The 27,748-nt window shown below is 36.4% G+C and overlaps 1 protein-coding gene and 1 long non-coding RNA gene across 7 annotated transcripts; both read right to left on the bottom strand.

The window, feature by feature from the left end:
• LOC124399674 (tumor necrosis factor receptor superfamily member 14-like) lies at nucleotides 1-24,537 on the bottom strand. Of its 6 annotated transcripts, none has more exons than XM_046870779.1 (7): nucleotides 11,739-12,294; nucleotides 2,221-2,310; nucleotides 1,860-1,985; nucleotides 1,631-1,780; nucleotides 1,099-1,183; nucleotides 820-983; nucleotides 6-708 (listed from the first exon to the last, which is right to left on the bottom strand). In XM_046870779.1, the coding sequence occupies exons 1-7, from the start codon at nucleotides 11,776-11,778 to the stop codon at nucleotides 674-676; spliced, it is 690 nt and encodes a 229-aa protein (XP_046726735.1). In that variant the 5' UTR covers nucleotides 11,779-12,294; the 3' UTR covers nucleotides 6-673. The 6 variants fall into 6 exon arrangements, with proteins under 6 accessions (XP_046726734.1, XP_046726733.1, XP_046726736.1 ...); XM_046870781.1 differs by lacking the exons at nucleotides 6-708; nucleotides 820-983; nucleotides 1,099-1,183; ... (2 more) ...; nucleotides 2,221-2,310; nucleotides 11,739-12,294 and adding exons at nucleotides 20,063-20,220; nucleotides 20,324-20,407; nucleotides 21,002-21,151; ... (2 more) ...; nucleotides 24,210-24,297; nucleotides 24,396-24,537; XM_046870778.1 differs by lacking the exon at nucleotides 11,739-12,294 and adding an exon at nucleotides 22,840-23,594 and having other exon boundaries at nucleotides 1-983.
• LOC124399680 lies at nucleotides 24,529-26,767 on the bottom strand. The gene is made up of 3 exons (XR_006928271.1): nucleotides 26,417-26,767; nucleotides 24,680-24,805; nucleotides 24,529-24,551 (listed from the first exon to the last, which is right to left on the bottom strand). It is a non-coding gene; the product is annotated as an uncharacterized LOC124399680 (long non-coding RNA).
• Between the last annotated feature and the right edge of the window lie 981 nt (nucleotides 26,768-27,748).

Below are 27,748 nucleotides of genomic sequence, written 5' to 3'. Positions count from 1 at the left end.
CAATACCCCATAATGACAATGTGAAAGAAGTTTGTTTGAAAATGTATTAAAAATATACAAAAGAAAATCATATGTACATGAGTATTCACAGCCTTTGAGTCGTTGCCCTTTCGGAAGATGAACTGTCACACCAGTCTGAGGTCCAAAGAGTGCTGGAGCAGGTTTTCATCAAGGATGTCTCTGTACATTGCTGCATTAATCTTTCCCTCGATCTTGACTAGTCTCCCAGTTCCTGCCACTAAAAACAGGTGGACCGCTTTAGGAGTCCTGGTGGTTCCAATCTTCTCCCAGATATGGAAGAGGGGGGTCACTGTGCTCATTGGGAGCTTCAATGCTGCAGAAACTTCTCTGTACCCTTCTCTAGATCAGTGCCTGGACACAATCCTGCCTCTAAGGTCTACAGATGCCACTTCATGGCATGACGTCAGGAGGCTATAATCGATTATGGTTTAATTGGTAAATATCATATTTTTTTTTTAACAAAGTCAGTTTTCTGTAACATGAAATACTAGTATTGTCTGCATCTTAAGAAATGGATCAAGTAATACTTTTGATAGAAACAACTACTAATAGACCGTGCACAGTGTAGCATCAGTATTGCAAAAAAACAAAAGTTTTTGTGCTTTTTGCTTTTTTAAGCAGTGTGAACTTTATCAATATGGAAAAACAAATGTTATTTAAAGTCAGCATTTACTCTTAATTCTCTACCTGTAAAACAAGGAAAAGGAAAATAAGCACTTACAATATAGATAGGAATATTATACAGTATAGATTTGTAAACAAGGTTAAAAATGGAAGTTAACACCGAACACAACTCACTTGTGTGTCCACTGTGCCTCAAACATGAAGATAATAATAGTAAGAGAAAAGCTGCTATAAGAACAAAAGCTGCTATAAGACCAAATCTCTTCCTTAAACTTTTGCATTTAACATCTGTAATAGAAGTGCCTTCTTCATCCACAATCTCATTATTGAGTGAACAGCTTGAAGAAAGAAAAAAAAGAAGACTTTTACACAAAGAGAAACTCAACAGAGAGATGAAAATCTAACAGGCAACCAAAAATATCAAAGTTCAAATGATTAAGAAAAATGACTTACTCATTCCATTTAAAGCATCTCACACCTTTAGGGGAATAAAATCCTAATGGACACGCTTCACAAACTGTGTCTGAGGATTTATTGCCTGTAAATAAAGTCACAATTCAAATTCAGGACAGTGAAGCACACAACAGTTTTACAATAGAACCAGTCATCTGTGGTTTTTAAGGATGCAGTATTTCCCAACCCTGCACCTGAAATCTCTCTGTACTGCACAGATTTAAACTTATAGTGGTTTAGTTTATAATTAAGGAAGGAAATAATTTCAGAAAAATCCCGTTTTTACTTTTAAATGCAAAGATGCAAGTATATATGCAATCATAATATTAATAATCATAAAATCAATCATTTTGACTTTTAAAATGTTTATGTTAACATTTTTTAGACACCTGCAAAAAAAATAAATAATAATAATTCACAGAAGTTGAGTGCAATTTATGAATTTAAATTGTATATGTTTAAAAACACAGATGCAGATTGGCATTTTGAATGTGACCGTGATCAGAGTAAAGGCTGAGGCATTAGTTCTCACCTGGAGTTATTATTTGTTCTCCTGGTTTACACTCACTGTGTTTCATTGCAAGAGAACATTCTCCATCTGAGTGCTGTACACAGTAATACCCATCCAAGACCTCACAGACTGTGTCCTTTATTGTGCTACAGTTTTGCAAAATGTAAAGCCCTAGAAACAGAACATTAGATTAGCAAATCCTGATGATTTAAATATTAAATATAAAATAAATGTACACAATGATATTTACCTCTGTCACAGGTTTTACATAGAAAACATGTGTACAGACGATTACGCACATTCATAAACGTTCCTTTAGTACAAGGAGCACATATTGTACTGTAATCACCAATACAGTCTCTGAGAACCACAAACCCTGTAGAACAAAAATATATGAACTGAGATTGTATTCAGCGATGAGAAAAGAGATTGTAAATATGTTATAAATCATAAAAAGCCTCTATAAAATCATCGTCATTAGAGTTAATATCACAAGCTGAATCAAATATGAATAAAAATATGATTTTACTTCATCTACATCACCTAACAAGCAGTATGTTATAGTGGAAAAAAAGACAAATAAATATAAATCAAGTCTCATCATTTCTTACCTTTATTACACATTGGACAGCATTCTCCAACTTTTGATAGATATTCACCATGCCTGCATGTAGCTCCAAATGTGTTAAGAGCATAAACACCTGTTTGGAAGAAAAACACATGTATATACTTCTGAGGCAAGTAAAAGTTGGAATGATTGTTTAAACTTAAACACTTAAATCATAAGATTTATAAGAATCAGTTACACTTGTGGAAAACTCTATCAAAATATATGTACTTTTCTGATCACTTCTATACTTTATAACGATTAAAACATTTTATGAACAGATTAATGTGATTTTACCAATATATCTAATTGTCTGGTGCTAACTGGCTGCATGCTGACTTTCTCTATGCACTCTTTTTCTCATCTTTTTCCTTTTTTATCCCTAGAGTTCTCAGGAATGAGTCTGGATCCACCAGGACCATGACCCATGTAAAGCAGTTATATAAGGTAAAGTGTTTGAATGCATTATTTGATTAATATAAGACTTTTGAAAAGTCTCCTGTATCCTGGATGTATTCGGAAAGTATTCAGACCCCCTTCACTTTTTTCAATTTTGTTACGTGGTAGCCTGATACTACATTCAAATTGCTTCTTTTTTTTATATTAATCTACACTCAGTACCACATAATAACAAATGCATTTAAATTCTAGAAATGCCTGTTTTTTTATTAAAAGAATGTAAATATCAGATGTTACTCAGACCCTTTGTAACAACACTTAAAAATGAGCTCAGGTTCCTCCCATTTCTCTGATCGTTGCTGAGATGTTTCTACACTTTGATTAAAGTCCACCTGTGGGAAAATGATTGAACATGAATTGAAACACATATAAAAGGCTTTAGAGCTGATAATGCATTTCAGCAAAAAAACAAGCCATGAGGTCAAAGGAAATGCCTGCAGAGCTCTGACACAGGATTGCTGCAAGGCACCGATCTGGTGAAAGCTACAAAAAATTGCTGCTGCACTGAAGATTCCCAACAGTAAGAGTAATTGTGCAACTGGAAGCTTCTGTCATCACCCAAATTCCTTGTATGTGCAAACATATTTTATTTTTTTTAAGTTCCTATTGTAGACAGTTCCTATTGTCCTATTTTTACAGTTAAATCTCTGTATTTTTTAATAGAAATTTACCTTTTTTTCAATTTACAACAAAATGCCTGTTTTACATATTTTCTGTATTTTAACGTTCCGTCATTAAATTTATCAAAAATTAATTGTATTTGGATATTTTGTTTTTTTAAAGAAATCAGCTGTATTTGTTGAGTAATTTGTATTTTTACATAGAATGATATCTAATATTTACATATTATTCTTTTAAACATTAAGTTAGTGTTTTTATTACCATTGAAGACAGTTAATCATATGAAGGTTAAAGCGAAGTTATTAATGTCAAATAATAGTATTTTTACATGCAGTAAAATTATGCACTGTTTCTTTTAAGATTGTCTTGCAAATAAATGCTCCTATTAACAATTATTTGGCATTATATTATTTTCCCATAGGTCCCAACTACATATATCATTCAAAAGCCCTATTCGGACGGGACTAGTTTTCCAAACGACGTATGAGTTATAATTTTTTTCAGTCGACGCCTGTCATTTCATGTATGGATTCGGACGGGACTAACATCTCCGTGTTTATTACAGAGATAGGAGTGTCTGTGTTTTACATGTGGGCGTGGCACAAGACCTCTACATCCATTATTGGTGCGCAGAAAGCAGAAATTTGAATACCGGCAGTTCACGTTGACCAAAACACACAAGTTAACGCTTTTGGAAAAAAATTTCGTCAATCACAGACATTCGCATTCGGACGGGATTAGATTTCTCAGAGGAGCGCCGAGTTTGCTGAAAAACAGTAGGTAATTTGCTCTGGGATTTTTACAGAAGTCGTGTGAGAAAAAGACAGACATGGTAGATTCAGACGGGATTAAAATCACAAAGTACCTCTGTAAAACAGAAATTTCTCTAACGACCCCCTGTAAAACTAGTACGTAGTAAAGTAGTAGTAAAACGAATAGGGCTTAAGACATATGTCTGTTTTTCACCCTAAATTGTTAAAAATTGAAATGTGGTATTTGCCCATGTCCTAGTAAACAAAAAGTTAATAATTTTGGTTTTTGTGGTTTATTTTTTCAGTAACAATTCCTACAGTATCCAAAAATCTAATAAAATCTAATACAATATAATGTTAAAAAAAAATACACAGAACTCAAATCTGAAATACTACAAACTTTTATTTATTTTTATATTAAAAAATAAGGCATTGGTAAGTATGGAAAGTTCCCTTTGTTTTTAACTAAAAAAACCTAACATGTTAACATTTTTAAACAGTAAAGACTGATTGATTTTTTAAATAATCAAATAAATAAAAACAATAAAATAAAAAAAAACAACCTGCACTTAAAAACATCAATAGTGCCAACCAACAAAACACTTTTTTGGATTCCTTGCACGGGTTCTTCTGGTCTCCTACACCAACGCTGCTCAGATCATCCTGCTAGTTGGTTCGCAAACCGCCATTAAAGAAAAATAGGATGCTGATTTAGGTTAGGCTCCGCGCGTGCGCATACTGACACAAATTCAAAATTGGCGCCGAATTAGCCCTGCCCACAACGGTTAGACAGTTTCAGGCTGTTCCTCTGGGAAATGTTTAAGATGATAACGCGCTTTTCACATCGCAAACTACAAGAATCTGAGGATACTACAGAAGACATCAAGCTGACTAAGGTACGTGTTTCAAACATGTGAAGCACATTTTATAGTGACTACGCATTTCTGTTGTTAAATGTAGTTTTAAAGTTAAAACGTGACAGCTAAAGGGTAAAACACTGAATGAGAGTAGATCTTGGCTGGATAAGTAAACTCTCATTACATATTGAATCGTTTGGATTGTGAAAATGTGCTAAAGCTTCGACAGTTCTAGACAGTAACCTCCCTCTGTAATACAATGAAGCAGTGACAGAAGTCACAGTAAGTTATATAAATGTATGTGAACCTTTCCAGCTGATCTTTTGGATCATTGTCTCAGTGAAACGTGTATGTAATGTGTTACTGTAATACAAAGTCATAAATATTGTTCTTGGTTTTACGTCGTGTGGAAAAACTGTGGAGCTCTACAGCAGAAAAGCATGCCAAAGGTGTGTAGCACAAATCAACTTTTTTGTTATTATTTGTAGAAGTAGTTTAATCTTTATGAGGGTGAGGGCTTGGAGTAGGGCTGTTCTTCAGAAAAAAAAAATTCCCAGCAACTTTTGCATATTGTAAACACTTTCCAGCAGTGACTATGATTTTTAAGATCAATTTTTTCACACTAAGGACAAATAAGTAACTAAAGCCCTATTCGGACGGGACTAGTTTTACAGGGGGTCGTTAGAGAAATTTCTGTTTCACAGACGTGCTTTGTGATTTTAACCCCGTCCGATCCTGCGATTTCTGTCTTTTTCTCACACGACCTCTGTAAAAATTCCAGAGCAAATTACCTACTATAGCCCTCTTATGGCTTAATTTTCAGCAAACTCGGCGCTCCTCTGAGAAATCTAATCCCGTCCGAATGCGAATGTCTGTTTTTTTTTTCCAAAACGCGTTTTCTTGTGTGTTTTGGTCAACGTGAACTACCGTACTAATCCTAGCGCGCTGGTATTCAAGTTTCTGCTTTCTGCGCACCGATAATGGATGTAGATGTGTTTGCTACCCTGCGAAGAAATACAACACTTTTTTATAAAAAAATCATTTCGCTTTCTTTTTTTTGCCGCATTTTACTATTGTTTGGTCATATGACCATACACAATCCACGCATCCTGGACTTGTGGTTTTGTGCAACGCCCACATGTAAAACACAGACACTCCTATCTCTGTAATAAACACGGAGATGTTAGTCCCGTCCGAATCCATACATGAAATGACAGACGTCGACTGAAAAAAATTCTAACTCAAACGTCGTTTGGAAAACTAGTCCCGTCCGAATAGGGCTTTAAATGCAACTGTAAAAAAAAAAGGTGCACTGATGCTACAGAAAGAAACATGATGAATTACAAGCGATGAAACATGTCAAGAGTTTTCTTGTTTTATTAAAATGTATTTCTGTTCCATTTAGTACTGCCCTTCAGAACAGAAGATACTTGCATATTTCCCTGAAGGCAAATTAAGTACAATTTACCTCCATCTTCAAATTCAAAAAGTTTTCACCACCAGCTCTTAATGCATTGTTTCCTTCTGGAGCATTAAATGTAAATGTTTGCACCTTTTTAAATAGTTGTGTTTGAGTTCCTCAGTTCTTCTCTGTGTGAAAAGATGGATCTCAAAATCAGTCACTGCTGGAAAGGGTTCAAATATGCAGAAGATGCTGGAAAACTGAAGACTCTGCGGTAGGCTACTTGTAGGATTTTTCTGAAAAAAGTGCTCAAGTTTAACTTTTCAGAACAGAAAAGGGACTCATGAACAACGTCACAAAACAAAAGAACAATCGTAGATCTATATAACCATTTATAACCATTCAGACCTTTTATAAACCATTTAGGTTCATAAAGGTAGTTATTTTAATAATTTTAGACATGTTTTGACTTGTGGACCATATGGAAACATCGTTGATGTTAAAAATCTTAGTCAGGACAATACTAAATATTAAATAGCATGCATATTGTATGATCCTTCTTTTGTTAAAATTATTATCATTTTTGCAGGTTCTGCTAGGGATTCCCAAACATTTGAGTCATGACAATGTCATTTAGAAACATGCCTTTTTATTACCGCTACTGAATTAATAACTCTCTCTCTCTCTCTCTCTCTCTCTCTCTCTCTCTCTCTCTCTCTCTTCAGCTATGGCACTGAGACTGATCTTCAACAAGCTGCAGAGTGCATGTCCCTTTTTAATTTTTTATATAAACTGCTGTTTACTGTGTTAGACTAACTTGGATTTGGTATGTTGCATTGGATAAAATGTCATTGTAAATGTATAAAGATTTCCATTTAATGTAGGTATTTTTGCATGCTCTAACTTGTTTTCTATAATTTGATTGTTCATTTAACTTGACATACAGTGCTTCTGTTCAATTATTAATATTGTGAATGTGCAGGTTCCTTTTATAAGTACAGAATGTAGTAGAGCTCATTGCTCTACTGTCCAAAAATGTTAAAATGTAATATGTCTGGAAAATGAACTATTAAGATGTATCTACAGACATTTTTGTTCTAGGTGCCCAAGTGGCAGCCTGTTGCAGCAGCTCCCGTTAAGTTTGTGCTTTTTTATTATTATTTATTTTATAGTGTTCCAGCACTTTGTGCTTTTTATTTAAGTGTATGAGTGTAAACTTGGATGCCGCACAATGGACATAAACAAAGCCACCGAGTTTGCTCTACTTTTTCTGCTTTTTTTGGACTTTTTTCACAGTCGCATGTGGAAACTCTGTTCACAGCCACGGTCCTATTGTTTACACCAGGGATCAGCTGTTAGCATTCCGCAACACGCTGATGCTACTAGAAGAAAAAACGGATATTCCCCGCGAGCTAAGAAGGAGAAGCCGGGGGAACCGTGCTGGAGCTATGTGTCGGAATAAAAAGAGACGCTACAGACCAACTCTCCCGTCCATCGTTATGGGAAATGTAAGATCTGTACCCAACAAGATGGACGAGCTAGCGGCTCTTACCCGGCATCAGAGGGAATTCCGGGAGTGTAGCATCATGCTGTTCACGGAGTCATGGCTAACCAAGCAAACACCGGATACGACCGTGGCTCTGGATGGATTTGAGTTACTGCGTGCGGACAGAAAGATTGAGAGCGGTAAGAGAAAGGGAGGAGGACTGGCAGTGTTTGTGAATAATAGATGGTGTAAAACTGGACACATCACTATTAAAGAGCAGATCTGCTGTAAGGACATTGAGCTGTTAGCCGCTAGCATGAGGCCATACTATCTGCTGAGGGAATTCTCGCATGTTATCGCGATAGCTGCGTATATTCCCCCCTCTGCTGACGGTGAATCAGCATGCGATGTCCTGCATTCTGTTGTTAACAGACTGTTAACACAGAGTCCAAATGCCCTTCTCATTATCTCTGGAGATTTTAATCATGCCCCTCCATCCTCCACTCTGCCCATATTCACTAAGTATGTTTCATGCTACACCAGAGACAATAAAACACTGGATTTATTTTATGCAAACTCAAAGGAGGCCTATACATCAACACCCCTCCCCCCTTGGGAAGATCGGATCACAACCTGGTTCATCTCCTACCTGTGTACAAACCCCTTGTATGCAGGCAACCAGCTACCTCCCGCACAGTGACGACATGGTCTGATGAGACCGATGAGGCTCTGAAAGACTGTTTTGAAACAACTATGTGGGAGGAATTGTGCAATCCACATGGGGAGGATATTGACAGTTTAACAGACTGTATTACGGACTACATTAATTTCTGTGTGGAGAATACTGTACCCACCAGGACTGTACGGTGTTTTCCCAACAACAAACCGTGGATTAACCCTGATATGAAGACTCTCCTTAAAGAGAAGAGGGTTTTTAAATCGGGAGACAAGGAAGAGCTGAAAACTGTCCAGAGAGAACTTAGAAAGAAGATCAGGGAAGGAAAAGCATACTACAGGAGGAAGATGGAGGATCAGCTGCAGCAGAACAACGTCAGCGGTGTGTGGAAGGGGCTCAAAACCATCACTGGTCATAAGGAGTTCAGCTGTCAGGCTGAGGGTGCCGATTCCCCCCCTGCCGATTCCCTCCAGCCAACACTCCATCCAATACACACTGCCCCTTACAGAAGCCCAGGTTAGAATGGAGCTCAGGAAGATCAAAGCGAGGAAGGCTATGGGCCCAGACGGCATCAGTTCCAGACTACTAAAGACCTTTGCAGACCAGCTGTGCGGCATATTGCTGTACATGTTTGACCTGAGCCTGAAGCTGGGGAAGGTGCCACAGCTATGGAAAACATCCTGCGTGGTGCCTGTTCCAAAGACGTCACGCCGAAAAGACTTTGGGGACTACCGACCAGTAGCACTGACCTCCCATCTGATGAAGACATTGGAGAGGTTGGTGCTCACTCATCTCCGACCTCTGGTGATCCCATCAATAGATCCACTTCAGTTTGCCTACCAACCTGGCATTGGAGTGGAAGACGCAGTCATCTTCCTCCTAAATCAGGCTACTTCACACCTGGAAAAGGCTGGGAGCACTGTGAGAGTCATGTTTTTTGACTTTTCTAGTGCTTTTAACACCATCCAACCTGTGCTCCTGAGGAATAAGATGGTGTACATGGGAGTGGACCATCATCTGTCAGCCTGGATACTGGACTACCTCACAGACCGACCACAGTATGTGAGGACTCGTGACTGTGAGTCTGACATGATTGTCTGCAACACTGTAGCCCCGCATTGAACGGTTCTTGCCCCGTTTCTCTTCACCATCTACACTGCAGACTTCATGTTTAGCTCAGCAACCTGTCACCTACAGAAGTTCTCTGATGACTCTGCCATCGTCGGTCTGATCACGAATGATGATGACAGAGTACAGAGGACTTATACAGAACTTTGTGGACTGGTGCCAACGGAGCTGCCTCCAGATAAACGCTGGAAAACCAAAGAACTGGTGGTGGATTTCCGTGAGGCACAAACACACTTCATCACTTCCATTGGTAAACATTCAGGAAAGGACATTGTGAGTGGACTCTTACAAATACCTGGGTGTTCACCTAAACAACAAACTGGACTGGACAGACAACACTGAGGCAATCTACAAGAAAGGGCAGAGCAGACTCTTTCTGCTGAGGAGACTAAGGTCTTTTGGAGTGCAGGGAGAGCTACTGAAGACCTTTTTTGACTCTGTTGTGGCATCAGCCATATTCTATGGAGTGGTCTGCTGGGGCAGCAGCATCTCTACTGCAGACAGGAAGAGACTAGACAAGCTGATCAGGAAAGCCAGTTCAGTCCTGGGGATTCCCCTGGACACTGTACAGGAGGTGGGAGAAAGGAGGATGGTAGCAATCATCATTACTGCAGAACGCCTCCACCCCTGTATGAAACTGTTACCTCGTTGAGCAGCTCCTTCAGTGACAGACTGTTACATCCTAAGTGTCTGAAGGAGCGATACAGAAGGTCTTTTCTCCCTGCTGCTATTAGACTGTACAATAAAAGCTGCTCCCAGTGAACCATTAACCAAAATACACACTGCTATTACTGTTCAATGGTGTAATAGTTACTGTTTTTACTGTTTTACTATTTAATAATACTACTGTGTGCAATATAACCTGCAATACGTACTTTCCCTCATCTGTATTTATATATTGTGTTGTGTATATACTTGTAATATTATAGTATGTCTTATTCGTCTATTCTTTTATATATTTGCATTTATTGTTTTTTTTTTTTTCATGCTGCTGTAACAAAGAAATTTCCCCACTGTGGGACGAATAAAGGTTTATCTTATCTTATCATATTTGTCTGTGTATTATGAATTAAATATTTTTATCCAACATTTCTTGATGATTGTAATTAATCTGTATTTATACAGTAAATGCCTTTTAATTTAGAGATTGAATATACAAACCTTTTTCAAATATGTGCTTTCTGGATTTATTTCATTGTTATTGTACATGAGAAACTATATTTTACAGTAAATTAATGTAAGGGGACCGATCAGTTTTATAAAATAACAAATTAAAACCTTACATTTATGGTGATTAACCTGACAGTTGGTTGTTTTTTGACAGAATTTCTGTTTTTTATAGTTTAAAAATTATCAACAGTAATATTCTGTAATTTAAGTACTTTTGACCATAAAGTCTATTCTGTATTTTTTACAGTTTTTTTGCTAGTAATTTTGTAAAATGGTTATTTCTGTAATTTAACAAATTATCTCTGGAAGCCCTGCTGCCAGTCTCTTTACTGTTTTTTTCTTTTTACAGATTTTTTTTTTTTTAACAGTATGGTTAAAATGTTATATAAAAACTAGTTTTAAAGCTTTAATAATTTAAACACTCATTAATATTCATGATTTCCACAAGTAAACTCCAGTCAAAGCGCAGAAACAACTCAGCATTGATCAACAGACCAGAGCTAATTTTCAAGTGTTGTTGCAAAGAGTCTTAATACTCATGTACACGTGATATGCCAGCTGTGGTTTCTAGAATTCTGCTTTCACTTAAATCTTCAAAACAGATCCTCCTACACACTGCCAGTAACAGTCTAAATGCTGATTATATACTTTGCATTTACACATGTATGAGAATAACTTTGCACTAGAAGGATAACTGAAGGATGGAGTAATTTATTTAGATAAGTAGAGTGTAAATAATCTCTGTGACTTTAGCATCTGTAACTGCACTTTACATTAAGTGTAGTTCAGAGTTGCCAGTTCCATCATTTATAATGTTCAAAATGATCCCCTTAAAAACTAAGCATTGTTAGTGTGTGTGTTTGCGTTAACTTGAACGTTATTACAGTTTACTGGTTCGTATATAAAGTTAAAGTAATTTTATTGTACAGCAGATTTAATACCGTACCTTGAGAAGGAAATATCCCGCTTACCGATCATGTAGAAAAGAAGCGTCAGAGACGTGGATTTCATACTTATGATAAAACACAAAGTAAGACCACTAGAACCATGTGGTCACGATACATAGAACTGTGCTTTTTTTGCCTTTCACTAGCAAGTCCCTCTGTTCATCTTGCGGTCCTCTACTTTCATCGGTAGCCGAGTTCAAAGTATTTAGTCTTTTTTTTTTCTGTCAAAGTTGCAGTAGACGGAATATTCCCTCAGTAACCAGTCCAATTACTGTATTTCCTGTGCATTCTTTCGTTTATATATAGATATATAAAAACCCACTGAATGACTCAAGAGTTCGGTTCCGTAAATAAATAAAGTATCACAGGTGGGCGTGTTTTTTTTTTTTAATCGTCCAATCAAACACAGTCACCGTAAAATACGGGCGTCTCATTTGTCCCTGAACCCCGCCAACTACAATAGGCGTGTGCATCTATATTACAACTTTCTGTAACCTTTTATTCTCTAATAATGTTTCGTCTGATGGACCAAACCTTTATAGTCTTATTTGTTGTTTATGGATCTTTGCATTGCCTTTGATGTTTTATTTGTATATTGTTGAAGATGTCTGATTAGTATTTGTGTAAAATAAGTGACCTACAGAAATGTATTTTATTTTGTTATCTGAGGACTGTATCTTATGACACATTAGACATGAAATGTCAGAATAAGGGAGATGTGTAGGATCTCTGGAAGTTTGTTGTGTTGTTTGTACATGATCGGGTTTAAGTATTGAGAAACGGTCTGAATATTAAACTGGCATGTCTGTGTGTGGATGAATGACAAAGTCGAGCAGTTTCATTCACTACACACTGAAGCACACTCATGCAGTTTCCAGTGTTTCCTGTCTCAATATACTGTATGTAGACATGAACGCGGTTATGAGGTTCACTTCTGCAACATTTCACCATTTTTTTAAATTAAAACCATCGTCAGATACTCACACAATAACCATGTCAAAATAAAAGATTAATTTAACTTGAAATTATATCATTAATATTGCACAGAATAATAATAATAATAATAATAATAATTTATCACATTGTGCAATTTAAACAATATCAAGTTATTATACTTTTTATAATTATTTTATTATATTATAATTGCACAATTATTCTTCTATGTTTTGATATATGTCTGACCCACTGCTTGTTCTTAGTTTCTGACCTTTACTTTTGGAACTTTGTATTTCTTGCCTATTGCCAGTTTTAATGAATGGAAACAATCTCTGCAATAGTCACATCTTTGCCATATGTGAGTCCTATATTTTTGACATTGCTGGCATTATATTAGTTATTTTACAGTCTTAATTGGAATTATGAGAGTTTACTCTTCCTAAGACATGACTTTCCTTAACGTTTCTGCTGACATTGTCATGTAATCCTAAATACATTTCTTATAACAAACATTAGCTTCCTAGCTAAGGTTTGTTTTATATATATATATATATATATATATATATATATATATATATATATATATATATATATATATACACACACACACACTGGAGATCAGAATTAGAGAACAATTTACAAACAATTGAACAATTCTGAAATAATGTCATCTTCACTGCTCAACAGTTGAAGGAGTTTTTGTCCTGTCTATACCATGCTACCAGAACACTTTTTCCACAAAATAACTAAGGCATTTAAAAAAAAACATTTTGCAGAAAACACACTGATCAAAATTAGAGAACAACAATGACTGTACATGGAAAAAGATTACAACAAATTTTCTGAAGGTTACAACACTCAGCAATTAGTAGGAAGTGTACAGGCCTCTGCTCTGAATGACTTCAGCACATCTGCAGCCACAGGACAACACTAGTCTCTCACACTGCTCTGGTGGGATTTTGGTCCACTCTTCTTCCAGTCTCCTCCACAGTTCGGTGACTCTAGTGGGTTTCTTGGCCATAACTTTGTCGCCAAGGATTTTCCAGAGGTGATGAATGCAGGGAAGGAACCATATGTTGTTGAAGAAGGTTCTGATAAACATTTGCATTCACTCTGCCATGTAGCTGTATAAGAGGCCCAACTCCTGCTGCAGAAAACATGCCCCAAAACATGACACTTCCTCCTTCACTTTTCAGTGACTTCTTTACACACTTTGGGTTCAGTCTTTCTCCAGTTTGTTGTGGAACATAATGTTTCCCATTGGACCCAAATAAATTAAACTTGCTTTCATCACTGAAGTGAAATTTGGACAAGTTCTCCTTTGTCCACACAACATGCTTAGTCTAGCCTTTTGATTCTTTCTGCAAATGAGAGGTTTAGTCACTGCAGAGTGGGCTTTCAGTCCAAATGCTCTTAAACGTCGAGACACTGTATGACTAGACAGATCCTTACCCTGTTCAGCGCTGAACTGGTGAGCAATTCCAGCTGCAGTGTGGAAACAATTGCCCATTGGGATCTTCCACAGTATTCTGTCCTCTCTTGTATTTATCTTCCGTGGACGACCAGCCTTCTTGGCGGACTTGAATAAGTTTTTGATGTTGAAAAGATTCAATATTCTTGAAATCACAGATTTTGAATGACCCTATCAGCCATAGCAAGAAAAGTTTTCTTGCTATGGCTGATAGGGTCATCCCTTTGGCCTTCATCTGGACAACCTGCTCCCAGGGCTTTTAGTCACTTTAGAACGGCCCACCATCTTGCAGAGTCAGTGAAACTGGAAGTTAGGCTGCTAGTTAAATAGGGGTTGACAGATAATCAAGGAAATTAGCACCAGGTGCCAGATTAACACCAATAACTGGGAGATATCTGAAAGTGTTCTCTCATTTTGATCAGTGTGTTTTCTGCAAAATAATGTTTTTTGTTTTGGAAATGCCTTAGTTTGTGGAAAAGGTGTTCTGGTAGCATGGTATAGACAGGACAAAAACTCCTTCACCTGTTGAGCAGTAACTAGGAAGTAGAGATGTCAATTTCGACAAATTCTCATGATCGATCGTCGTTTAAATTAACGATCAATTAATCGATTAATCGTTAACCTTCATACTGCAAGATGCGTCTACAGTAGTTATCGCATGAATTGTTGTGCAATGACACTAAAAACGAAAGCGTCCTCCCACAAAGGAAAGGGTTTTTACTGTAAATAAAAGGCTAGTAGGATTATAAAATGAATCGATTGATCATTTCATATAATTATTTAATTCAAATACAATGACTAATATAACGCAGTCTCAGATGCACTCTGGCATATGAGCTGAGCGAAGCCGGAGTGGTAATATTTCAAGAGCGCAGAGCGCCTTTCTGAAGATTCCACTCCGCTCGCTCAACCCAGTGCATTTTATCTTGTGTGTGCTTTTCACATGCTTTATAATCCATGTGTATTTTGTAAAGATCTACGCACATTTCATCTCGTGTGAGTGTGTGCGTTTGTGTTTTAATGAGCCTATTTTGAATATTCTATTGAACAACAACGGCAGCTATTTTCACGGAAATAAAGTGAATGAAAATCAAATACAAAATCAAATAAAATCAATGTAATATCATACATTTCTATTACATACATCCACAAAATGGCTCTAATTCTTGTTTGGTTTAGCTTTTTTTTCATCCAATTGTGGCGGGGCGGTGGTTGGTAAAAGTCGACACTAGTATACAACTAGAACGGAAAGCAGACTACGCCACCCCGTTTCTATAAACGGGGAAATTTAGACTCGAAATAAAGCACACAGGTTCGTTTCCAGTAAACACAGGAGACGTGAATGTAAATACAAAAAAAAAAATGCTTTTATTTCTCAAATAAGAATTAGCTAAAATATACAAGAACTGTTAACCAGGCAGGAATAACAAAAAGAAATAAAATACTTTCAGGCTAAGGCTTACCAGTAGGGTGGCTAGCTGCACAGTGAGTATCTTAAGACACCCCACTCACCCAAGTATGCTCCGCACAAACACCCACCCACACACACTAAGTGAGGGAGATACAATGGACACGGCAAAACACTCTGTGAGAGAAGCACCACCACCACAAAGGTCAAAACAGCTAGCTTCCCTCACTGGAGGCCTTCAGCTCCTGAAATAAACAAAAACACAAACAAGAGTATAAAAACAATCAAAACACACATACAGTTAAACAATTTACATTGGATCAAGTTCAAACCATGAATGATCATTTACTGGCCACACAGGTTCAGAGACAGGAGCTCTGCTAGGTTGGCATCACAAGCTCATGAACCTAGACACAATAGCTCGACCAAGGGTCCAAGAAAAGAACAAAAACAAAAGAGGAAAACAAGATGAAAGAAAACAAACAAACAAGATTCAAATCAAATTACAAAAACAACAAATTAATCAAAGAAGAAACTGAAAAAAAGATCCATGAATACTCAAATTGGTCCAATTAAACAGGGAACAAAACTGACAAATCCAATACCAATGGTCACAGAGAGATAAAAATAGCAGCAGAACAAACAGTGCAGTCTTAATATGGTATCGGGAGTAACTTATTTGCCCCGCAGTCCACAGTGACAAAATGCTCGCGAACAATTACCCCCACTAAAATAGACAAAAATAAAGACAAATCAGTCAGAGACACCAATCCAAATAATGCTCAAGGGACTAGATATACATACCCAGAAGTAGATTGTTAAACAGGTTCAGTTACTCGCAGTTTTATCCAAAAAACAACGAGCTGCAAATATGCGGGTGTTCCATCAGCGTATACACAGACTGCAATATAATCGAAGCATAAGTCACGAGTCACACCGCAACAAACATTAATCCACTAGAATTAACATACCTGGAGTGAAAGACAGCCTGTACCCAACAGCAACGTCACGCCAATCCTAAACACAACCTGGCTACAAACCAATAGACACACTTAATAGTGCATAAACACTAGTAGCAGCAGCATTAGCCAAACAGCTAGGTACATACCTCCCGCAAAGCCACGTGCACCCGCCCACAAACGACAATGATTGGATCATGCACGCTCAGGTGACATACTTTAAATGTCTTTAAATATGCCTGGAATGGCAGCCAATAGGCGTCACACCAGTCATTCAGGCGACAGTCACGCTTACGAGGGCGGTACCTAGACTGCCCCACTACACAATGAAACACAAATACAGTACATGGAACTGGAAGTTCATGTGCTAGTAAAGGCATGTTTCTTCCTTTCAACGGCTACTGAGGCCGCACTTTAGTGGGACTTTTGGCATTCCTTGCCTTGAACAATCCCCTTCAAATCTGCCTCGTATTCCGCTGTTGCCACTCAAAGCAATTCTTTCACATGGGTTTCAGTCAGAACAGATCGATGCTTTGATTTCACGTGTTTCAGCGTAGAAAACACAGACTGTGGTTTTTTTATGTGCGTGTTCACTTCGCTTGAGTGTAATACTGTATTTTCGTCAAATGCGCATGTGCGTAAGATGAATATACCGCAGGGGTGGGCAATTAATTTTTACAAGGGGCCACATGAGAAACCTGAATTGTGTCAGAGGGCCACACCAACGATAATAATTTAGGGATGCACCGAAATGAAAATTCAATTAAAAAAGCAATGAAATTCATAATTTTTTGTGTTATACCTTTTGCCTCGGCACCATCACTGGAAAACTTTCCTGCCTTTTCAAAAATGTCCACTACAGACGGAGTGCGCATGCTCGGATTGACTTTACTTTTCTGCGCCGCGTTCTTCTCATATTTAGAAGGCAATCGGGATGTTTGGATTTCAGGTGATAAATTAAACCCGACTTGGAGAAACTCTTTGCAGATACACCCCCTCTTGAAATTTCAGCATTGCATGTTTTGCAAATCGCTCTCCGCACACCGCAGACATTTTGCTCTTATCCAGATAACCGTGTGCTGCTGCGCTTTTTTATTGCGTCATTACAATTGTGTTTCTGCCGTGTTGTTTCGGTGATTTAGGTATTTCCGGAAATTCTCGGTGCATCGCTGTAATTTATGATTGGCCTCATCCCAAGGTCTGATATACCGCAAAGTTTCCCAGTAGGGGCAAGCTCATTTAAGTCTTAAAAATACCGTATTGAACGTAAGCAAAGCGAACACGCACATTAAAAATCAAACACACAAAAAAAGAGCCGCATGAAACCGGCCAAAGAGCCGCATGCAGCTCGCGAGCCGCGGGTTGGCCACCCCTGATGTAGTAACTCAAATCATTGATGAGCAGAACAGCATCTCAGCTGAAGACCACATTGGGTGAAACTGAACAGCCCAGCCTGTGTGGTAGCAACATCCATACTAGGGCTGCAACAAACGATTATTTTGATAATTGATTTATCTGACAATATTTTTTTTAATTAATCGGGTAATATAGTCAAGTTTGTTTCTATAGCGCTTTTCACAACAAACATTGTCTCAAAGCAGCTTTACAGAATTTAACAGTTAAGGTGAACAATGTGTGGAAAGGAAAAACTCCCTTAGATGTTATGAGGAAGAAACCTTGAGAGGAACCAGATTTAAAAGGGAACCCATCCTCATTTGGGTGACATCAAGAGTGTGATTATAAATCTTTAAACAATACAAAACACTGGGGAGTGAGAACATGATCACTGGAATGTAAGATTATGAGTAACGTCCTTTCTGCAGTTTTATACAGTCATTTGAGATTATGGAACCAGGAGCTACTGAGCAATTTACAAAATAGCTCAACATTTGCGATCATAATAGATCCAACACCAGCTTCTCCATGCTACTCAAAGAGGTCCAGTGCTAAAACTCTCCATAAAGTGGGTTCCAAATGGCACTGGTACGTCTCAGATGGATCCCTCAACTCTGACCAGCTGCCAAGTCCCTCCTTCAGAATAACACCCCCACAGCATAATAATGCCACAATCATGCTCCACTTTGGGGATCCTTTTGGCCAGGTGATGAGCAGTTCTTCTTCTGGAAGGTTGTTTCAGCTTCACTGGAGCTGGTGAATCCATCACCCAATTTTTCTTCCCTAGAGGAAAGTAATAACAGCATTTATCTTCTATATTATATTACCGGCTTTCATATATGTTTGTGATGTGATGGATGGGGAAGGTCTTACCCTTTACTGGTTGATAATGCACAACCTGAATTGTGAGGATTCTGTGGGAACCTGCATATAATGAACAAACAGTATTAAGAAATCCACAGCAAATCCAACAAGGACTACATCTTCCAATTGTAGAGTACGGCAGCAACTCCCCATTACTTAAAAAATTTAACTAACCTAACAATTAACAACAACTATTAAGCTGACAACAGTTAATAAGGTTTTCGCAGTGTTTTAGAAAGTACAATTATTCTTCCTAAGAAGTCACCAGTAGACCTACGTTTCGGTTTAAAACTGTTTGTAAACAGAGCATTGATATGAGGCATTCATTAATATTGGCATTTGTATCACAATGCATTGTTTTTCACATATCTGTAAAAATGATTTATTTACACACACACACACACACACACACACACACACACACACACACACACACACACACACATATAAAATGATAAGTAAATGCACTATACTTCTATTATTTAGAAAGTAACCAATCATTTTTGACCAATATTTTATTTTTAATATGTAGATTGATTTCTTGTATGGTTTTATTCAATCTTTTATTTATTTATTTATTTATTTTTTGCACAAAATTTACGATTGGTTGTCTTCCTGTTGGCAGATGAACCGTTGCCCAGTCTGAGGTCCAAAGAGTTTTTAATCAAGGATGTCTCTGTACATTGCTGCATTAATCTTTCCTTGATCTTGACTAGTCTCCCAGTTCCTGCCACTAAAAACAGGTGGACCGCTGTAGGAGTCCTGGTGGTTCCACACTTCTCCCAGATATGGATGATGGAGGTCACTGTGCTCATTGGGAGCTTCAATGCTGCAGAAACTTCTCTGTACCCTTCTCTAGATCAGTGCCTGGACACAATCCTGCCTCTGAGGTCTACAGATTTCCTTGGACTTCATGGCATGTCGTCAGGAGGCTCTAATCGATTATGGTTTAATTGGTAAATATCATACACATTCTTTTGAACAAAGTCAGTTTTCTGTAACATGAATTACTTAGTATCAAGTAATACTTTTGTTAGAAAGACCTGCTAATAGACTGTGCACAGTGTAGCATCCGTGTGCAAAAAAAACCAAAATGCTTCTTTAAGCAGTGTGAACTTTATCAATATGGAAAAACAAATGTTATTACAATCTAATATTATATTATTTAAAGTCAGCACTTACTCTTAATTCTCTATCTGTAAAACAAGAAAAAGGAAAATAAGCACTTACAATATAGATAGGAATATTGTACAGTATAGATTTGTAAACATGCTATTACGTTAAAATTGAAGTTAACACGAACACAACTCACTTGTGTCTCCTCTGTGCATCCAATATGAAGATAATAACAGTAAAGGAACTGCACTTATGAGAAAAGCTGCTATAAGACCAAATCTCTTCCTTAATCGTTTGCATTTAACATCTGTAATAGAAGTGCCTTCTTCATCCACAATCTCATTATTGAGTGAACAGCTTGAAGAAAGAAAAAAGAACACTTTTACACTCAACAGAGAGATGAAAATCTAACAGGCAACCAAAAATATCAAAGTTCAAATTATTAAGAAAAATTACTTACTCATTCCATTTAAAGCATCTCACACCTTTAGGGAATAAAATCCTGATGGACACGCTTTACAAACTGTGTCTGAGGATTTATTGCCTGTAAATAAAGTCACAATTCAAATTCAGGACAGTGAAGCACACAACAGTTTTACAATAGAACCAGTCATCTGTGGTTTTTAAGGATGCAGTATTTCCCAACCCTGCACCTGAAATCTCTCTGTACTGCACAGATTTAAACTTGGTTTAGTTAATAATTAAGGAAGGAAAAATCCCATTTTACTTTTAAATGCAAAGATGCAAGTATATATGCAATCATAATATTAATAATTATAAAATCAATTATAATTTTACTTTTAAATTTTCATGTTAACATTTTTCAGACACCTGCAAAAAAATAAATAATAATAATTCACAGAAGTTAAGTGCAATTGAAGCTACTACTTTTTACTGATCCATTTAATGCTCTGTAAGATGTAGTGATAACTATAATTGTAGCAAGGAGCTTGAAGATGCAATGGCCAAACCTTTTATTTTAGATACATATTTCAATGTTCCATTATTGTCCAAAAACAGCTCCATAATCATGTCATTTTACTATGAATTGAAATGTTATATGTTCAAAAACACAGATGCAGATTGGCATTTTGAATGTGACTGTGATCAGAGTAAAGGCTGAGGCATTAGTTCTCACCTGGAGTTTTTATTTGTTCTCCTGGTTTACACTCACTGTGTTTCATTGCAAGAGAACATTCTCCATCTGAGTGCTGTACACAGTAATACCCATCTAAGACCTCACAGACTGTGTCCTTTATTGTGCTACAGTTTTGCAAAATGTAAAGCCCTAGAAACAGAACATTAGATTAGCAAATCCTGATGATTTAAATATAAAATATAAAATAAATGTGCACAATGATATTTACCTCTGTCACAGGTTTTACATTGAAAACAACTGTTTACACCATTAGGCACATTCATGAATGTTCCTTTAGTACAAGGAGCACATGTTGTACTGTAATCACCAGTACAGTCTCTGAGAACCACCAACCCTGCAGAACAAAAATATATGAACTGAGATTGTATTCAGTGATGAGAAAACAGAGAGCCAATATGTTATAGTTCACATAAAGCCTCTATAAAATCATCACAAGCTGAATCAAATATGAATAAAAACATCGTTTTACTTCATCTACATCACCTAACAAGCAGTATATCATGGTGCAAGTATCATCATTTCTTACCTATATTACACATTGGACAGCATTCTTCAGCTTTTGATAGATATTCACCATGCCTGCATGATGCTCCAAATGTGTTACGAGCATAAACACCTGTTTGGTAGCAAAACACATGCATGTATATACTTCTGAGGCAAGTAAAAGTCTGACTGATTGTTGAAACTTTAACACAATTATAAGAGTTATAAGAATCAGCTACGTTTGTGGAAAACTATCCTATCAAAATGTATTTACTTTTCTGATTACTTCTTTTCTTTAAAACGATTAAAACATTTGATGAACAGATTAATGTGATTTCACCAATATACAGTATCTCACTGTCTGTTGTGATCCTGAGCTCTGGGTTACTGTCTGCATGCTTACTTTCTTCATTCACTCTTTTTCTCATTAGAGTAGGTGCCATGACAAGATTCAGTCTAGACTTGAACGTGTGTTTTCCTGTTTTATCCCTAAAGTTTTCAGGAATGAGTCTGGGATCCACCAGAACCATGATCCTGATAAAGTAGTTATATAAGATAGTGTTTAAATGCATTTTTCGATTAATATAAGACTTTTGAAAAGTCTCCTGGATCATATACTCCTGGCTGTGTGAGAACTATGGAGATGTCTGAACTCATAGCTTGTTTTTTTTTCTATGCTATACAGTTGTTGTTTTTTTTTATAAGTTCCTGTTGTAGAGAAAAAAATCAGTCAAACACAAACAGAATGATATTTTATATATAAAAAAAAACTAGTTTTAAAGCTTTAATAACTTAAACACTCATTGATATTCATGATTTCCACAAGTAAACTCCAGTCAAAGCGCAGAAACAACTCAGCGTTAATCAACAGACCAGAGCTAATTTTCAAGTGTTGTTGCAAAGAGTCTTAATACTCATGTACACGTAATATGCCAGTTGTTGTTTCTAGAGGTTTGCTTTCACAGATCCTCCTACACACAACCAGTAACAGTCTAAATGCTGATTATATACTTTGCATTTACACATGTATGAGGATAACTTTGCACTAGAAGGAAAACTGAAGGATGGAGAGTAATTTATTTAGATAAGTAGAGTGTAAATAATCTCTGTGACTTTAGCATCTGTAACTGCACTTTACATTAGGTGTAGTTCAGAGTTGCCAGTTCCATCATTTATAATGTTCAAAATGATCTCCCTTAAAAACTAAACATGGTTAGTGTGTGTGTGTTTGCGTTAACTTGAACGTTATTACAGTTTACTGGTTCGTATATAAAGTGAATAATTTATTGTACAGCTGATATCATGGTACCGTGAGAAGGAAATATCCCGCTTACCGATCGTGTAGAAAAGAAGCGTCAGGGACGTGGATTTCATAATTTATGATAAAAACACAGAGTAACACCAGTAGAACGGTGCACAGAAGTGTGCCGGTTTTTTTTTGCCTTTCACTAGCAAGTTCCTTGGTTCATCTTGCGGTCCTCCACTTTCATCGGTAGCCGAGTTCAAAGTATTTAGTCTTTTTTTTTCTGTCAAAGTTGCAGTAGACGGAATATTCCCTCAGTAACCAGTCCAATTACTGTATTTGCCTGTGCATTCTTTCGTTTATATATATATATATAAAAACCCACTGAATGACTCAAGAGTTCGGTTTCGTAAATAAATAAAGGATCACAGGTGGGCGTGTTTTTGTTTTAAATCGTCCAATCAAACACAGTCACCGTAAAATACGGGCGTCTCATTTGTCCCTGAACCCCGCCAACTACAATAGGCGTGTGCATCTATATTACAACTTCCTGTAACCTTTTATTCTTTGATAATGTTTCGTCTGATGGACCAAACCTTTATAGTCTTATTTGATTTTTATGGATATTTGCATTGCCTTTGATGTTTTATTTGTATATTGATAAATGTTTTATTTTGATTAGAATTTGTGTAAAATAAGTGACTTACAGGAAGTTCTTTTACTTTGCGTTTAAGCCAGAAGCGTATTAATTTAACTTCGGTTAAGCGATATTTTTCTGAATGTTCTCAAACACTTTACAGTAAAGATGCTTTAAGAGTGTTTAAATATGGGTCTTAATTATATATATATATATATATATATATATATATATATATATATATATATATATATATATATATATATATATATATAATGTTTTTGTTTTTTACACCACAAACAAGACATTTTATTATTTGTGCTTTGATTTAAAAAAAAAAAATGCATTGCTATTTTGTCTTTTTGTTTTATAACGAAAACGCCTTTCTGAAGCGTCTTTACGTCTATTTTGACCGCTATCGCCACCCATACCGTGAGTGTAGTGATGTCCGGTTCGTGAACGAATCGTTCATTTGAACTGGTTCTTTTAGTGGACCGGTCGAACCAGTTCACCAAATCGGACTAAATCGTTCAAAACAGTTCGCGTCTCAAATCAGCACTAATCAACAAAATTACTCAAGTTACTCACTTTTAAATGTGTATGACCGTCTATCCGACTCAAAATAAATGTTGATTTAACATGCCACTTGTGTATTTATTTAGGGAAGGAATAAAGCAGGAAAGAAAATAATGAAGGAAAGAAAATGAAGCCCACAATTCTTTCTATCTATCTATCTATCTATCTATCTATCTATCTATCTATCTATCTATCTAGCTATCTATCTAGCTATCTAGCTATCTATCTAACTCAGGACAAACACTCACTTTGTATGTTGTTTACAAATGTGAAAAGAGCCATTGGAGTAGGTTCCATCCGCACAAAGTGACCATTCAGTATATTTAACTGCTGTTCCTGCAAACACACAAGTGCAGCTGAGTAAATCAATAATCTGTTCCAGCAATCTAATCATTCAATAGTTCAAATGAGCTGCTGGGAAAATGCACACCAACCTTCCTGCTTTATATATTCTCCAGGGTTGCATTGCGTGTGTTGCAGAGCAAATATGCATTTGTCTCTGTAATCGTCAGTACAGTAAAACCCCTCCAACGGCTCACAAACTGTATCTGAAGTCCATCTGCGGGCCATTTTTACTTTTAATCCCTGTCCTGGAAAATACACACAAAAACACAAAAAAAACCCTAAACAGATTATATTTAATACTTTTAATAAATTTTGTAAATAGATTTAGCACATAGTGCTGCATTAAACAGATTTATGACAAACTCATACATACCAAAATCACACACTGTACAGTAAAGACAACTCAAAAGGCCATTGGGTTGATCAGTGTAGGTCGAGCCAACACATGGCAAACATGTTGTGCTGGTGAATTCTGTGCAAAGTCTATGAACCCGGTTTCCTAAAAATATATCAAAGATTAAATAAACAATAATTTACTTTGAATGGAAGAATATTTGAAGATTTTAGTATATGGCAAGTTTTTATTTTCTCCTATATAATCATATATTTGTTTATTTATATAATTCAATATTAAATCTGTTTATTTGTCCACAAGCGCATACACTCTGCAGCAATAAGAAAAGGATGCTCCAAACTGGAAATCATTGTGAAACTGCTGATGGGACGTCTAAATCAAGAAAAAAATCTCCACACTTCATGATCCACCACATCGCTTTGTATTCAGTTCATCTGTTTCCAAGTGAGTCTGTTTTCAATTGAAGGTAGTCCAAATCATCTTCTGGTTAATTTATATCACTAATGGTGAAATTTCTAGTGCAGGTCATGAATATTTTCATATGTATTTTAGTCTTAAATGTTCTGAATGCTGCTCAAGCAATCATAAAACCAAAAAAAAGAAAAGCAATCTTTCAGTATATAGAAAAAAATTAATGTCATGATAAATAACACAGTGAACAATATCCAGTATAATTAAGAACTTATACATCTGCTTTGGAAATTGTATTTTTTTAAAGATTAAAAAGCAATTAATTTAGTTTGAGGCTTTTGACTGTCTCCTTTGCTGATTCTGACTGTGTTATACGCTTATACAAACTATGAAAAAGGGTTATCAGTATTTTAATCAAACACTTTACAAGTCTACAGTGTGTTGAATGTGCATTGAACTGCACTTCCAGGAAATCACCCGACTTACAAAACTAGAAACTGTGGTGTAAAAATCATACTCACACCCCCCCAGTTTAGGGTTGCACACAGATATATGAACCTATATTACAAATTTTCATAAGCATTTATTCCCCTATTATTTTTCACCCAATTGAACCAAACTAGAATTATATTTGTTGTTACTATATATTTGCCTTTATTATATTTGCTATATTTATGATGTGTTTCCATACTATCAGTTCTTTAGTTATTATACTATCCATAATATAGATATTATATTCTATTCATAATATAGTTAATGTTTAATATACAGTATGTCTGACCCACTGCTTGTTCTTTGTCACTGACCTTTACTTTGGAATTCGATGCTATTGCCAGTTTTATTGAATAACAAACACTAACTTTCCAGCCAATAAAACAAAATTAACTAATTCACTTTTTTAATATTTATGAGACTAGGTTATGATGGTTAACAATTTTTTTACATTTTGGTTTGGTTAACCATAATAAATTACTAACAGACTCACATACAAAAACATGCACATTAAAATTTAGAATGAAAGTAAAACCTGAAAGGGCAGAACAACAAATTGCTTTGTATCATTGACGTTATAAGTCACAGGTAAGTATTTATGGGAATTACCAACATTCTTCATTCCTTTCTACACTGATTATTAAAAGATTTTTATATTAACTTACAACGTTACATTTTAATAGATGCATATATTTTATAATAGCGAAAATTGCTGTATGCCTATTATAACATATAGCTTTATTTTACATGTAATTATCATCCATAAATATAAACACAATATTTCTAAAATATCAGCTGATGTGGATTCAGCACAATTCCAAGGAAAATAAATGATATAAATGAGGTTCTTACTTGCTGATTTCTCCTGGAGAAACACAAAGAAACGCTGTTACTGATGCTGTCTTTGTTACTTTTTGCTTTTTAGAGGTTTGTTTACCGGTTTCTTTCGAAACCATTGGGTATTTCCTAATATCTCTTTACCTCTCTGCTCTGTTGTGGCGTATTTTCGGTTCTGCTCCTCCCTGAAAGGGGGAATGTTTTGGGTGACGCACTGCAGCAGAAGGCGGACATGAGGCGGGGAAGAGCTCTGCTTACACTTACTGCTGATTTCAGATTAAATCACTATAATAAATCATGCCGTATTTACCTGTTATTTATATACTGTATGTAATATATTTATATCTAGTATGTAATTGTATAATAATGTTTCCGCAGATTTTAGCCATTAAGCTTTCGTTTAAACTAAAAAAAATACCGTATATTTATCATATATTTCTATTCCGGTGTTACACCAGAATCTGTGAGCATCGTATGTTGTGACCATAGAGGGCGCTGTTGCTAAAATGCAGCCTTAAATAGACACCTGTTATCCACAAAATGGCCTAGATTACGTTCTTGTTAGGTTTCGGTTTTGTTCTTACAGTAACGAAACACAGACGCTTGGAAATAGAAGGTCATGTTAATAAGGGCGCGTCTCTTTATTCAGTGGCTTCTGAGTCCATATTAGTGCACTATTATTTATAACCCCATCTAAAATATTGCTTCATCCTGAAAGTGCATTATATTGAAAAAAATATTCAACATAATTTCAAATTCAAAAAAAGAAATACAATATAAAATGTATATGTAGTATTATATGAGGTAGTTTTAAAAAGTTTAAAAACTACATTTACACTTACCACCTTCAACAAAGTCCCCTTGAACAGCAATACTGTGCTCCCAGGGTTCCTTCCACTTCTGGAATATGTTGTGGAAGTCTTCTTTTTTATACATGTCAAGCAGCTTCTGTGATTCACCCTGGATCTTCTCAATGCTGTCAAAATGGCAACCTTTGAAATGGATCTTCATCTTTGGGTCAAATCTGGTGAGTAGGTGTGGAAGTGAAATCATGTGAATTGTTCTCCAATGATCATCATGCACAAGTTGCCTTATGGTTTCGAAGTTTTTGGGGGTTGAGATTGTTGAAGGTCTTCCTGATCTTGCATCGTCTTCCAGTGACGTTCTTCCACTCTTAAAGAGCGTGTACCATTCAAAACACCTCAAACGACTAATTGCAGCATCTCACATTTCATACTTGCTCTTTGTTCTATCCTGCTGTCCATGATGAACTCAGACGTGGAATAACTCCAGTTAGCACCATTAGTCTTTGGCTTTTTTACTTTTGGATACTACACCACATGATAC

Source organism: Silurus meridionalis, chromosome 17, assembly GCF_014805685.1.
Source record: "Silurus meridionalis isolate SWU-2019-XX chromosome 17, ASM1480568v1, whole genome shotgun sequence".
NCBI classification, from domain to species: domain Eukaryota; kingdom Metazoa; phylum Chordata; class Actinopteri; order Siluriformes; family Siluridae; genus Silurus; species Silurus meridionalis.
This window is presented reverse-complemented; position numbering and strand designations above follow the sequence as displayed.